Source organism: Lampetra fluviatilis, chromosome 23 (assembly GCF_964198595.1).
Source record: "Lampetra fluviatilis chromosome 23, kcLamFluv1.1, whole genome shotgun sequence".
Classification (NCBI taxonomy): Eukaryota; Metazoa; Chordata; class Hyperoartia; order Petromyzontiformes; family Petromyzontidae; genus Lampetra; species Lampetra fluviatilis.
Window position 1 is genome coordinate 1,454,502 of NC_136297.1, and position 14,895 is coordinate 1,469,396.

Genomic DNA, 14,895 nt, shown 5'->3' on the forward strand with positions numbered 1-14,895 from the left:
AGCAGCAGCCGTAGCAGCAGCAGCAGTAGCTGCAGCAGCAGCCACAGCAGCAGCAGCAGCTCACTAGCCACATCAGCAGTATCTGCAGCAGCAGCAGTAGCAGTAGCTGCAGCAGCAGCAGTAGCCGCAACAGCAGCCGCAGTAGCAGTAGCTGCAGCAGCAGCAGAAGCAGCAGTAGTAGTAGCAGAGTATTTTAGGCTAATGGATGGAAACGCAGGAAGCCCCACGTTGAGTCCCCATGCGCGGCAGGGGGAGGGCACTCTCACTAAAACTATTTAAGCCAGGTAAGGCCCCACTTGAGCTACGTCGCTCATTGTCAGAAGCGACCCTGGCCATTACAAATGATAGCTCAACGAAGTGGACTATCGTCATCACGTAGAAATTTATAAGCGGCCAAATTACTTTAAACGTGTGGCGATGTTGATTCTAAATGTGGAGGGGAAAAACCGGAGGACCCGAAGAAAAATTAACGTGACCAAGGGGAGAGAGAGAGAGATACCGCAAACTCCAAATATACAGCAGCAGGCGTCAGAGTCGGGATTGAACCCCCCGACCTCCTGTATACCAGGCGAGGTAGTCAACATCTCCCCGGTGGGGTGCCAGAAACCCTGCTGGTGACGCTGCGGCTTGCGGGCACTTCGTCGGACCCTTGTGCGTTGGCGCGTCAGGCGAGCTCCGTCTCTGTGCGGCCCACCAACCTCTGCCTTGGGACTTTTCCCCCAGACGCTCACTTTTTTCCCGCGTTGCGCCTCGGCCGCTTGTCCCCCGCAGAGGATAGAGAAGAAGGAGGAGGAAGGCTCCAGGGCGGAGGCAGCGCAGCCTCAGCAGCAGCAGCCGCAGCGGCAGCCGCAGCAGCAGCAGCCGCAGCAGCAGCAGCAGCAGCCGCAGCGGCAGCAACAGCCGCAGCAGCAGCCGCAGCAGCAGCCGCAGCAGCAGCCGCAGCAGCAGCCGCAGCAGCAGCGAATGAGCAGCAGCAGTTCGGTGTCGATGTCGCGGGTCGTCTACAAGACGGTGGTGATCACTGGCGAGCCCGACCTGCTCAAGGGCTCCTCCGACGAGAAGGACGACTCATCCTCCTCCGGCGGCGGTGGCGACGGCGACGCTCGCACCGGGCCCGGCGTCCAGACGGCTCCCTCGTCGGGCGGCAGGAGGAGCGAGGAGGAGGAGAGAGCAAAGACGGAGAAGAGAGCGGCGGCGGAGGAGGAGGTCGTCGGACGCGTGGCCGCCCCGCCCCGAGCGGTCCCCCACGACGGGGCCGAGGCGACGGGCGCAGGCGAGGCCCAGGCTTCGGGCGGAGCACCCGGGGAGGAGGCCGAGGGGGCCGCGGGGGACGTCGACTTCCTGGAGAGGGAGATGATGAAGGTGGCCGTGGCGCTGAGGAAGGGGGCGGCCGGCGGGCACGGCGACGAGGGGAAGCCCAAAGCCAACGGGGCCGACGCGTCCGAGTCGGAGACCAGCGAGTCGGAGGAGGAGCGCGGTTTTGAGGTGAGGGCCGCGTGTGTGTCCGTGTGTGCGTCAGCGGCGGTTAGCGCGGTTAGCGCGCGATGCCACGAATCCAGCGGTCCTGGGCCTCCCCTAGGTCTACTCGGCCTCAAATGAGTACCTGGTGCGGGCGCGTGGTGCTGACCACCCACCTCCTCGTGAGCCGTGCCGGCCGTCATAGGTGCTGCTCGCTAACAGCACTTGCCCCAACAGTCTGTTCAGGCTCCTTGAAGCAGAAAGTCCCCCAAACAAACCTCAAAAAGTTGCAAGGTCGCCCCATATCTTCACCGTCATCATGAAACAGCCATGGTCATTCCACTGCTGGATGAAAGCCTCAAGCTGCCTCAGGTCTGTGACCGGCGGGGTTGATGCGGCATTACCCCACGGTCTCACCCGGCGGCGTCACCACACGGCACCACAAGGCGGCAGCAGAGGCACGCACCGCGGTGTGTCGCCGTGTCCGCATTGCACCGCTGCAGGGCGCTGTCGCTCCACTCTTCTGCAGCGCAATAAGATAAACACTCAACAATGTTTTTTATTACACCAGGTAAGGCCTCACTGAGCTACAGGAGCGAACTGGCTATCACCAATGATAGCCCAATTGTAAGTGGCTTATCATGTAGGAATGTATACTCTGTATGCGTGATGTTGATTCTAAACGTGGAGAGAAAAAATCGGAGGACCCGGAGAAAAATCCACACGACCATAGGGAGAGAGAGAGAGAGAGGCGCAAACTCCAAATATACAGCAGCGTCAGGGTCGGGATCAAATCCACGACCTCCTGTGTAGCAGGTGAAGTCGTCAACATCTCCGAGCCACCGCGGTGGCTCAGGCGAGCTGATTTCTCTGGTGCCTCTTCACGACGCCCCGGGCTTCGTTCGCCAGGCTCCATCGCTTGCCGGGACTTCTTTTCTGGAGTAAATATAGCCGTGCGATGTTGATCCGCACTTTGCTGCTCGTATTGAAGGGTGCTTGAAGTGAGACGGCGAACAAAAACCTCGATCGATTGGGACCCATGGAGCACGCGCTAACAGCCGCTATGCGGACCGGGAAGAAAGAGCGAACTGGCGATGTGGGAAAACTGTCGCAGCGTGTCCTGTAGCAACACGCCCCGTCAGTGTGTCCTGTAGCAACACGCCCTGTCAGTGTGTCCTGTAGCAACACGCCCTGTCAGTGTGTCCTGTAGCAACACGCCCTGTCAGTGTGTCCTGTAGCAACACGCCCTGTCACAGTACACCCTGTCACAGTACACCCTGTCACAGTACACTCTGTCGCAGTACACCCTGTCACAGTACACCCTGTCGCAGTACACCCTGTCGCAGTACACCCTGTCGCAGTACACCCTGTTGCAGTACACCCTGTCGCAGTACGCCCTCTCGCAGTACGCCCTGTCCCAGTACGCCCTGTCGCAGTACGCCCTGTCCCAGTACGCCCTGTCGCAGTACGCCCTGTTGCAGTACACCCTGTCACAGTACACCTTGTCACAGTACGCCTTGTCACAGTACGCCCTGTCACAGTACACCCTGTCACAGTACACCTTGTCACAGTACACCTTGTCACAGTACACCCTGTCACAGTACACCCTGTCACAGTACACCTTGTCACAGTACACCTTGTCACAGTACGCTGATTCAGGACGCCCAACCAGACGTCCCTTGTGTATGGCGCGCAACTCAAATTTCGTGAAAGCGAAAATTCGGAAATCGGGACTTCGCAATTGGAGGAATGCATGCATGCATGTTGAGTTGTTTTTTACTTTGTACGGGAGGAAATCGGAGAACGCGGAGGAAGCCCAGACAGGCCATGGAGGAGAACGTACTGACGTCACACAGAACAGCGGCGGTGTCGGGAATCGAACTCCAATGCTTCCCGCTGGGAGGCGCTAGCATCACCACTGCGATGCCGCCCACGCTCACACGCTCACACGTGTGTGTCTGTCCGTGTGTGTGCGTGTGTGTGTGTGTGTACCTGTGTGTGTGTACGTGTGTGTGTACGTGTGTGCGTGTGCGGAACACAGCCACCTCTGATCGCCACGGAGAGCGTGAGCTTCAGCGAGGTGTCGCACACGGGGAGGGCGGACTTCTCCACCACGGACGTTCCCATCGTGCACACGCACACCAAGACCATCACCTACGCGGCCACGCAGGTACCAGACGTGCGGATATCACTCGGATAAGGGACAGCGGTCGACGTCTCTCCCACGTGTTCCCGGCGTCTCTCCGCCTCCCCGCGTGAAATCCAAAAGTGCTTCTCACCTGACTGTCGTCCCCGCGGCCTTGAGCGTCGCCACCGCACCACCCTGCCGCGCCCGCCGGGCCCGTGACCGTAGCTCGTACGACGTTAGCCGGCGCCTCGCGTTGTCCCGGCGGCGTCGCTCCCAACCGCCGGAGCCGTGCGAAACGTCGGCCTCTGCCGGGGCCGTGGCCTGACAACCGGCGGCGGTGACGGTGATGCCGACGTTGTGGTTCTCTCGCCAGGAGGGGCGCGGAGGCGAGGCGTCCGAGTCGAGTGTCTTGCCCGAAATGGCCGGCTTCTCGGCAGAGTCCGTTGCCACCACGACCACCACGCACATCACCAAGGTAGGGCGGCAACCCCCCCAGTGATGGCTGTCGTCCCCCCCCCCCCCCCCCCCCCCGTGGCTCGCCGCCTGTCCTGCAAATGGCTGATAGTCTGCCAGTAGGGGGGTGATGATTGCTCGTGCTGGTGATTTGTGGGTAATTTTTTTCAAAGTTGCCAAATGTGGACCGTAACCCCGGTGGGGTGGTGCAGCTCAATCAGTCAGCCCACGGTACCTGGATCTGTCCCGTGACCTCCTGCCAGCGGGCATTCGACACTTGGCCTTACAGTGCACATAGCCTTGGTGACATCACCGACACTTGTTGGCGAATGGCGGCTGTTGTTGTGGTGGCGCTGTGCGTGTGTGTGGTGGTTGCGTGTGTGTGTGGTGGCTGTGTGTTTGTGGTGGTGGCGTGTGTGTGTGTTGGCTCTGTGTGTGTGTGTGTTGGCTGTGTGTGTGTGTGGTGGCTTTCTGTGTGTGTGTGGTGGTGGCGTGTGTGTGTGTGTGGTGGCTCTGTGCGTGTGTGTGGTGGCTCTCTGTGTGCATGTGTGTGTGATGGCTCTCTCTGTGTGTGTGTGTGGTGGCTCTCTGTGTGTGTGTGTGTGGTGGCTCTCTGTGTGTGTGTGTGTGTGGTGGCTCTCTGTGTGTGTGTATGGTGGTGGCGTGTGTGTGTGTGTGGTGGTGGCGTGTGCGTGTGCGTGTGTGTGGTGGTGGCTCTCTGTGTGTGTGTGGTGGCTATGTGTGTGTGCGGTGGCTCTGTGTGTGTGTGTGTGGTGGCTCTGTGTGTGTGTGTGGTGGCTCTGTGTGTGTGTGTGGTGGCTCTTTGTGTGTCTGTGTGTGTGTCTGTGTGTGGTGTTGGCTGTGTGTGTGCTGGCTGTGTGTGTTGGCGCTGTGTGTGTGCTGGCTGTGTGTGTTGGCGCTGTGTGTGTGTGTTGGCTGTGTGTGTGTGTGTGTGCTGGCTGTGTGTGTGGTGGCTGTGTGTGTGGTGGCTGTGTGTGTGTGTTGGCTGTGTGTGTGTATGTATGTGTGTGTGTTGGCTGTGTGTGGGTGTTGGCTGTGTGTATGTTGGCTGTGTGTATGTGTGTATGTATGTGTGTATGTTGGCTGTGTGTGTGTGCTCTGTGTGGCTGTGTGTGTGTGGTGTTGGCTCTGTGTGTGTGTGTGTGTGGTGACTCTCTGTGTGTGTGTTGGCTGTGTGTGTATGTGTGTGTGTTGGCTGTGTGTGTATGTTTGCTGTGTGTGTGTGTATGTATGTGTGTGTGTTGGCTGTGTGTGTTGGCTGTGTGTGTTGGCTGTGTGTGTTGGCTGTGTGTGTTGGCTGTGTGTGTGTGTGTTGGCTGTGTGTGTGTATGTATGTGTGTATGTGTGTTGGCTCTGTGTGTGTGTTGGCTCTGTGTGTGTGTGGTGACTCTGTGTGTGTGTTGGCTGTGTGTGTATGTGTGTGTGTGTGTTGGCTGTGTATGTGTGTGTGTATGTGTGTAATCTGTGTGTGACCGCGTCTCTCACCGTGCTCGTAGACGGTGAAGGGAGGCATCTCGGAGACGCGCATCGAGAAGCGCATCGTCATCATGGCCGACACCGACATCGACCATGACCAGGTGTGTGCACGCGCGTGGCCTCCCCTAGGTTGACTCGGCCTCAAATGAGTACCCGGTGCATAAAACAGCAGCGGGGGTGGTAACCACGGCGTGTGCCGTGCGGCGTTCGCTCGCGGTTCCAATGCCGGGCGCCCATTTGAGACGAGGGAGGACGTCCGCGCCCGATGTAGCCGGCGGCGCGCAATATTTGGGCTGCGTGACGGCCGCTCGCGACCTCGTCCCCGAGTCTGGGGATGCGTGAAAGTCGTGCCGTGATGGAACACTGCGTGACTTCTAAATTTAGAATGTAAAGCCTCTGTGCGGACACCGGACGGATTTTAATCCGTCCCATCTGTACGGATGAACACTGCGGAAGTTAAAAATCCCAGCAAGCGGCGGTGGCGACTGCGGCGTCACGCTGCTCCCACGTTTCAAGAATTTTCCTAGCAAATCGCTCAATCGGGATTTCTTCGTGGCGACCATCGCCCCCCCCGCCCCTCTACCCCGAAAAATTGGCGGGACCACCCTCCTGAAGAAAAGAGGTCTCCGAGACCCGGCGAGGTTGTCGTGGGTAAACAAGCCCAATCGCGATGACAAAAACAACGATAACCGGTTGTCACGTGGCTCAAATAAGTGGCAAGAGAGAATAGCGGGGGGTGAGTGGAGGAAGACCTCGGCCATCTCTGCTCTCGGGCTCCAGCCAGCGGGGAACGGGAGCGGTCTCAGACAATATCCAAGCTTCCAGCGTGGACGCCCGGTGGGGAGCAGGAATGGGCAGCGGAGCGCAGGGAGGCTGCCTCCGACGCCGCCTGTGGTGGGAAGGAGCCGGCAGGCGCCGGCTTGCTGCCTCCTCTGACGACAGTGTGAGGCCGGCGGTGGTCCACGATGCGGGGCGTGCAGCGTCGCCTTGAAGTCGTCGGGTTTCTTATGAATGTCGCCCAGAAGTGGGTGGAAAATGCTATCCAAGGCTACAAGTACCTTGAGGGTGTGTGAGTGTTCGGGAACGCGTAGGCTCGGGTGTGAATGTCGGGATAAAGGGGTCATCCTGCGGCCTATTGTGAGCGCACCGTGTGGTGCTAGAGGTACGCTACGGTGTGAAAGCGAGCAGGGTGGCTGGTCTAAAAAATTTAAGACAAACCAAACCTCTTGAATCGCCTCAAGTTTTGGTTGCTGCCTCACTCGACCTGACCCACACTACACACGGGCGTGACTTGGCTGACCACAAATACTAATGGTGGCGGCGATGAAGGCGAGCCTGTGAAAGTAAGCACGAAACAAACACATCGGTGCTGGCGACTGGCGGCTTCGGTTTTCTCATCTCGCGGCGATGGCGCTCTGGAGCGGGAGATTTCTCCCCTCGTGAGTGAAGCTGCGATGAGGCTTGGCCCCTGGGAATACGCTGCGTTGCTCCGCAGCGATCCGTCACCCTGTCGGCTTGTTGTGGCCAGCCCTTGCTTTGACCTCCTGTGTCTCGGCCCATTTAACAGTTGTAAAAGTTTACTACTTGTTTAAAAAAAAAAATACTGGTAGGAACCTCCTGGTTACACAGCCCACAGGGGATTATTGTGTCCGTCGTGCAGGGAGGGGCTGGTGGGGAGGGGAGGGTGGGGAGGGGCTGGGTGGGGAGGGGAGGGTGGGGAGGGGCTGGGTGGGGAGGGGAGGGTGGGGAGGGGCTGGGTGGGGAGGGTGGGGCGGATCTGGGTTGGGAGGGTGGGGAGGGGCTGTGGGTGGGGAGGGTGGGGAGGGGCTGGGTGGGAGGGGTGGGGCTGGGCTGGTCACCCCGTGGTGCCCTTATAAAACTCAACGTTTAACCTACTCACGCCGGCTTGTGCCCGCCCTCACAGTCGGCCATATTTGCGGAATACACCACGCGGCCGTTGACCCTGGCCATTGACCGAGAAACCCAACGTTCCTACCAGCTCCCTCCGCAGGAATGTGTTTTTTTACTTGTTTTGAAGCTTTCGTGACTGCAGGAATTACTATTTATTTTACCAGGTAAGGGCCCCACTGAGTGACCCCACCATCACAAATGAAAGCTCAATGAAGTGGCTTCTCATCGGCGTGTGGACATTTATAGCAGCGGCCAAACGTGCGATGTTGATTCTGAATGTGGAGGGGAAAACTGGAGGACCCGCAGAAAAATCTACGTGATCACGGGGAGAGAGAGGCACTCAAACTTCAAATAGGGGTTGGGATCGAACGCACGTCCTCCTGTATACCAGGCGAGGTAGTTAACACATCTCTACCATGGCGTGCGTGTGACGACCTCTGTGTGTATGACAGTGGGGAGCGGTAGTGTAGCGGTTAGCGCACTGCGCGATGAACCCGGCGACCCGGGTTCGATTCCCACTCACGGCAAACACCAGTGGCGATTATCTAAACCGGTCATGGGCCTCCCCTAGGTCGACTCAGCCTCAATTTAGTACCTGGTGCGGTGTGTAAACATCGCCACTAGGGAGACAAAGGCGGTCGGGCATGGTTGCTGGCCACCCACCCCCTCGTGTGCCGTGCCGGCCTTCATAGGTACTCGCTAACAGCACTTGCCCCCTCCAGTCTGTTAAGGCTATACGGGGGATCTTTGTCTTTTTTTGTGTGTATGAAAATCTGTGTGTGACGACCTGCGTGTGTGACGACCTGCGTGTGTGACGACCTCCATGTGACGACCTCCATGTGACGACCTGGGTGTGTGCGTGTGACGACCTGCGTGTGTACGTGTGACGACCTGCGTGTGACGACCTCCATGTGACGACCTCCATGTGACGACCTGTGTGTGACAACCTCCATGTGACGACCTCCGTCTGATGACCTCCGTGTGACGACCTCCGTGTGATGACCTGTGTGTGACGACCTCCGTGTGACGACCTCCGTGTGACGACCTCCGTGTGACGACCTGCGTGTGACGACCTGTGTGTGACGACCTCCGTGTGACGACCTCCGTGTGACGACCTGTGTGTGACGACCTGTGTGTGACGACCTCCGTGTGACGACCTCCGTGTGACGACCTGTGTGTGACGACCTCCGTCTGATGACCTCCGTGTGACGACCTGTGTGTGACGACCTGTGTGTGACGACCTCCGTCTGATGACCTCCGTGTGACGACCTGCGTGTGACGACCTCCGTGTGACGACCTGCGTGTGACGACCTGCGTGTGACGACCTCCGTGTGACGACCTGCGTGTGACGACCTCCGTGTGACGAACTCCGTGTGACGACCTGCGTGTGACGACCTCCGTGTGACGACCTCCGTGTGACGACCTCCGTGTGACGACCTGTGTGTGACGACCTCCGTGTGACGACCTGTGTGTGACGACCTGTGTGTGACGACCTGCGTGTGACGACCTGCGTGTGACGACCTGTGTGTGACGACCTCCGTGTGTCGACCTCCGTGTGACGACCTCCGTGTGACGACCTGCGTGTGACGACCTCCGTGTGACGACCTCCGTGTGACGACCTGCGTGTGACGACCTCCGTGTGACGACCTGTGTGTGGCGACCTCCGTGTGACGACCTGCGTGTGACGACCTCCGTGTGACGACCTGCGTGTGACGACCTGCGTGTGATGACCTGCGTGTGACGACCTCCGTGTGACGACCTCCGTGTGACGACCTCCGTGTGATGACCTGTGTGTGACGACCTCCGTCTGATGACCTCCGTGTGACGACCTGTGTGTGACGACCTGTGTGTGACGACCTGTGTGTGACGACCTGTGTGTGACGACCTCCGTCTGATGACCTCCGTGTGACGACCTGTGTGTGACGACCTCCGTGTGATGACCTCCGTGTGACGACCTCCGTGTGACGACCTGCGTGTGACGACCTGCGTGTGACGACCTCCGTGTGACGACCTGTGTGTGACGACCTGTGTGTGACGACCTCCGTGTGACGACCTCCGTGTGACGACCTCCGTGTGACGACCTGCGTGTGACGACCTGCGTGTGATGACCTGCGTGTGACGACCTCCGTGTGACGACCTCCGTGTGACGACCTCCGTGTGATGACCTGTGTGTGATGACCTGTGTGTGACGACCTCCGTCTGATGACCTCCGTGTGACGACCTGTGTGTGACGACCTGTGTGTGACGACCTGTGTGTGACGACCTCCGTCTGATGACCTCCGTGTGACGACCTGTGTGTGACGACCTCCGTGTGATGACCTGCGTGTGACGACCTCCGTGTGACGACCTCCGTGTGACGACCTGTGTGTGACGACCTGCGTGTGACTACCTGCGTGTGACGACCTCCGTGTGACGACCTGTGTGTGACAACCTCCGTATGACGACTTCCATGTGACGACCTGCGTGTGACGACCTCCATGTGACGAACTCCGTGTGACAACCTGCGTGTGACGACCTCCGTGTGACGATCTCCGTGTGACGATCTCCGTGTGACGACCTGTGTGTGACGACCTCCGTGTGACGACCTGTGTGTGACGACCTCCGTGTGACGATCTCCGTGTGACGACCTGTGTGTGACGACCTCCGTGTGACGACCTCCGTGTGACGATCTCCGTGTGACGATCTCCGTGTGACGACCTGCGTGTGACAACCTCCTTGTGACGATCTCCGTGTGACGACCTGCGTGTGACGACCTCCGTGTGACGACCTGTGTGTGTGACGACCTGCGTGTGTGAGTGTGACGACCTCCATGTAACGACCTGTGTGTGACGACCTCCGTGTGACGACCTGTGTGTGACAACCTGCGTGTGTGCGTGTGACGACCTGTGCGTGTGACGACCTGCGTGTGTGCATGTGACGGACCTCCGTGTGACGACCTGTGTGTGACAACCTCCATGTGACGACCTGCGTGTGACGACCTCCGTGTGACGACCTGCGTGTGACGACCTGTGCGTGTGTGTGGTGTGTTGTTTATTCTGAGCAGGCCCTGGCCCAGGCAATCCGCGAGGCCAAGGAGCAGCACCCCGACATGGCGGTCACCAAGGTGGTCGTGCACAAGGAGACGGACGTCTCGATCGAGGACGACGACGACGACGAGGAGGAGCAGCGCCCCTGAGGGCCGCTGCCCCGCACCCCCCTCCCTGCCCAGGTGACGCCGCAGCCCGTCGGCCTCCCGACCCTCACGGTGCCCCCTTGCTGCGCACTGCGCGTCTGAGCCGCGCCAAGTCAGCCTATCGGGAGGGGGGATGCACCAGCTTGTTTTTCCACTGCGGAAGTCGAGCCGTGGAGACTAAGACTATCTTTATTGTGCCGGGTGAGGCCCAAATGAGCTGTGTAGTTCTTTTTCGGAAGCGACTTGGCCATCACAGTTGAATAGCCCAACGACAAGTGGCTTATCACGGGTAAATGTATAGCGGCAGCAGCCAAATTCTCTAAACGCGTGACGTTGATTCTAAATGTGGATGGCAAAAAAAAATCGGAGGACCCGGAGAAGAAAAAAATCCACGCGGCCACAGGGAGCAGGCGTCAGGGTCGGGATCGAACCCACGAACCTCCTGTACACCAGGCGAGGTAGTTAACATCTCCTAGCCACCGTGATGATGAGAGAGAGAGACACCAGAGACTCCAAATATACAGGTGCCAGGGTCAGGCTTGAGCCTACGACCACCTGCATACCAGGCGAGGTCGTTCACATCTAGCCACCGTGTCGATTTTTTGTTAAGTTCGAGGTTCAAGTTTGTGGGTCTTCTTTGTTTTATCATGTTGGGTGCTATGGGCTTGAGCCGTGCAGTGCACGCACGCACAAAGGAAAAGACAAAGATCCCCCAGAATAGCCTGAACAGACTGCTGGGGCAAGTGCTGTTAGCGAGCACCTATGAAGGCTGGCACGGCACACGAGGGGGTGAGTGGCCAACACCACGCCCGGCCGCCTTTGTCTCCACAATGGCGATGTTTACACACCACACCAGGTACTCATCATTTTAGGCTGAGTCGACCTAGGGGAGGCCCAGCAACGGTTCTGATAATTGTCACTGGTGTTGGCCGTGAGCGGGAATCCAACTCGGGTCGCCGGGTTCATAGCGCAGCGTGCCAACCGCTGCACCACCGCTCCCCACACACACAACACGTGTACACGCACACAATACGTGTACACGCACACAACACGTGTACACGCACACAAGATGTGTACACGCACACACACACACCTGGCAGACTGCCGTGTGTGTGAGTGCGGCGGTCTGCTGCCGATGCTCACTGGTGATGTCTGTTTGGCGGTGGCGGCGGGGTGCGTGTGTGGTGCGTGCGTGTGGTTTGTGCGTGCGATGTGTGGTGCGTGCGTGTGGTGCGTGTGGTGCGTGCGTGTGGTGCGTGCGTGTGGTGCGTGCGTGTGGTGCGTGCGTGTGGTGCGTGCGTGTGGTGCGTGTGGCGGTGCGGGCATGTGGCGGTGCGTGTGGCGCTGTGTGTGGTGCGGGCGTGTGGCGGTGCGTGCGTGTGGCGGTGCGTGCGTGTGGTGCGTGCGTGTGGCGGTGCGGGCGGCGGTGCATGTGGTGCGTGCGTGTGGTGCGTGTGGTGCGTGCGTGCGTGTGGTGCGTGCGTGTGGCGGTGCGGGCATGTGGCGGTGCGTGTGGCGGTGCGTGTGGTGCGTGCGTGTGGCGGTGCATGTGGTGCGTGCGTGCGGCGGTGCGTGCGTGGCGCTATGTGTGGTGCGTGCGTGTGGTGTGTGCGTGTGACGGTGCGTGCGTGTGGTGCGTGCATGTGGCGGTGCGTGCGTGTGGTGCGTGCGTGTGGTGCGTGCATGTGGCGGTGTGTGCGTGTGGTGCGTGCGTGTGCGTGGTGTCCTCAGCGGCTGGCAGGAGGGGTGGAGCCACGGGGCCGTGGGGAGGTCACCCCGCGAGCGTCGCGCCACAGGAACCACTCCCGTGCCGCAGCGGCGGCCCCCGCCACACGCCAGGGGGGGGGACGTCACACGCCAGGGGGACGTCGCCCACCCACCCACCCTCGGCTCCGCTGTTGCCCGCGGTTGTCGGCGCTCATTCCGCCGCCCCTGACTCGAACCACGCTTCACGATTTGTGTTTTTTTGTTTCTCTCTCGCTCTTGATCTCAGATTATTATTATTTTTTTACGTTGTCCGTTAACGTTTTGCTTTTTATTCCGTTCGCTCGTGCGCGTTTTTAATCGTGCGCGCGGGAAAGGAAAAATAAAACCTCGCAAAGGGGCCTCCTGCCAAAATCCCCACAGCCTGGGAGGCTGCCACGAGTTTCTAATGGACTTGGGGGGCTGCCGCGAGTTTCTAATGGACTTGGGGGGCTGCCGCGAGTTTCTAATGGACTTGGGGGGCTGCCGCGAGTTTCTAATGGACTTGAGGGGCTGCCTCGAGTTTCTAATGGACTTGGGGGGCTGCCGCGAGTTTCTAACGGCCTCGCGCTCCTTCGGTCTGGAGCCACCGGCTCTCCACCGTACTACATCTCAGATGATAAAGTCTTTAACTGGCCACGATTAACGTTTTTAGTATTTTTCTCATTTTAAATCTTCGCTTAAAGACCAACAACGCTCGCTGTCTCTCAGCCTGATGAGGCTGCTGCTGCTGCCGCGTTCTTCAGCGTTGGAAGTGGCGGTGGTTGCTTTCCTGCTTCCCCGTGGCGAACCGGCCTTCGCTTCCAGGGGTAACTGCTGGCCTGTGCTAAACAACAGCAAGAACTAAACTTGTTTTAGTTTTACCACGTAAGGCCCACTGAGCTGTGCAGCTCTTTTTTCAGAAGCTGCCTTGGCCACAGATGAGAGCTCGACAAAGCGGCTCAGCGTCGCATGGACATGTATGTCGGCCAAATACCCTGAATGCACGTTGATTCTAAATGTGGCGGGGGGGAAAGCTGGAGTTGCCGGCGAAAAATCCACACGACCGCGGGGAGAGAGAGAGAGAGACACCGCAAACTTCAAATATGCATCAGGGGTCGGGATTGAACCCATGTGGACGTCGCACAAGCCCGGCTCGCCGTGCCGACGGGAGCCGACGGAACTGGTCGTTTTATTTTTTACCTGCCTGAAGCTTCCTTGTCTCTCTCTCTCTTCTCTCTTTCTTCACAAAACCCGCCCCAATGGCGCGACCCCGCGCTCAGGGGACGCAGTTCCGTTCCGCCCCCCCCCTCGCCCCCCCCTCGCCCCCCCCCGTCGCCCCCCCCTCGCCCCCCCACCCTCGCCCCCCCCCCTGCCCTCCCCCCCCCCAACGCATCGAAGTGAGACTGAGGGCAAGCGAATGGGGGCTCCTACTGGAGGGGGGGGGGGCTGCTCGTGAATTGAAACAGAATTCGTAATCTTTGTTTATCCTGGATGGAAATCCGATGAGCTATGAAGCTCTTTCCCCCCTCGCCCCCCCCCCCCCAACAGATATCCAGGTCGGGTTGCACGGGGTCAGAAAGTTACGGCAGCACTCGGTAGACAAAACACAACCATGCAAAGTATAGAGAAGGGGAAGAAAATCGCAACAAAAAATGTTTTTACTATTTTTCATTTTACCACTGAGCTCTTCAGGGACTCCCCAACTTACGAACATTCGACTTGCGAACTTTCAGAGATACGAATTAACCTGTCCGCATGTCCAGTTGCCTGTTTGGACCAAAAGTCGTAAGTTAAACCACTGTGCAATAGATGGCGGTAGTGACATCTACATCTGCAGGAGATTATACAACTTGTGTTTAGTGTACACGCCGTACAACAATGTTTGGAATCGACAGGAGTAAAGTTTGGACTTACGAACAAATCTAGTTACGAACAGACTTCTCGAAACCTAACTCGTTCGTAAGTCGAGGAGTCACTATCTATTTTTTTCAGAGGTGGCCTGGTCACAATTGATAGCTCACCCAAGTGGCTTGTCATCACGCGGGAAATTGTACGGTGGCGAAAGACCCTGGACGCGTGGCGCTGATTCTGAACGAGGGAGGGGGGGGGGGACGGGTGCGGCGTCGCTGGCTCCTGCCGTGGCTTGCCGACGAGGCCGATCGGAGTTCGCGTTGTGACCGTGTCGCACTGTTTTTGGCCAATACTAATTCTACTCTGTGTGGGTTTAGCTATGGGAGGAAACCCGTGCAGAATAGGGGGGAGAGGCTACACACAGCAAGGCACCCGAGTCGGGAATCGAACCCAGGTCCCTCTTGCCATGAGGCACGAGTGTTACCACCGCTGCCACCGCCATTGCCACCACCGCTACTGCCTCCAGCACCGCCACCACGATGGTGTCCACACACCCGCGTGGAGCTGCAGGCCCGTGATGACGATGATGTTGGAGAGGCTTCATTAGAGGCTGCCGTTGCGTAAGAGATGGGAATTAGTTGGCAGTTCCCTATGGGGCGATATAACCTAAACCCCCATGTTCCAGTCAGGTGGGTTCATA

At 58.9% G+C, this 14,895-nt stretch overlaps 1 protein-coding gene across 11 annotated transcripts in view; it reads left to right on the plus strand.

Annotated features, from left to right (window-relative positions):
• LOC144940603 (protein 4.1-like) overlaps positions 1 to 13,888 on the plus strand; it is an 85,559-nt gene extending 71,671 nt beyond the window's left edge. For all 11 annotated transcript variants that reach the window (XM_078866845.1, XM_078866844.1, XM_078866840.1 and 8 more), the window contains 6 exons: positions 772 to 1,485; positions 3,500 to 3,628; positions 3,960 to 4,061; positions 5,557 to 5,637; positions 10,491 to 10,655; positions 12,351 to 13,888. In XM_078866845.1, the coding sequence (XP_078722971.1) occupies positions 772 to 1,485; positions 3,500 to 3,628; positions 3,960 to 4,061; positions 5,557 to 5,637; positions 10,491 to 10,622 (1,158 nt within the window). In that variant the 3' untranslated portion in view covers positions 10,623 to 10,655; positions 12,351 to 13,888. The remainder of the gene's footprint in view (positions 1 to 771; positions 1,486 to 3,499; positions 3,629 to 3,959; positions 4,062 to 5,556; positions 5,638 to 10,490; positions 10,656 to 12,350) is intronic.
• Positions 13,889 to 14,895: the final 1,007 nt, after the last annotated feature.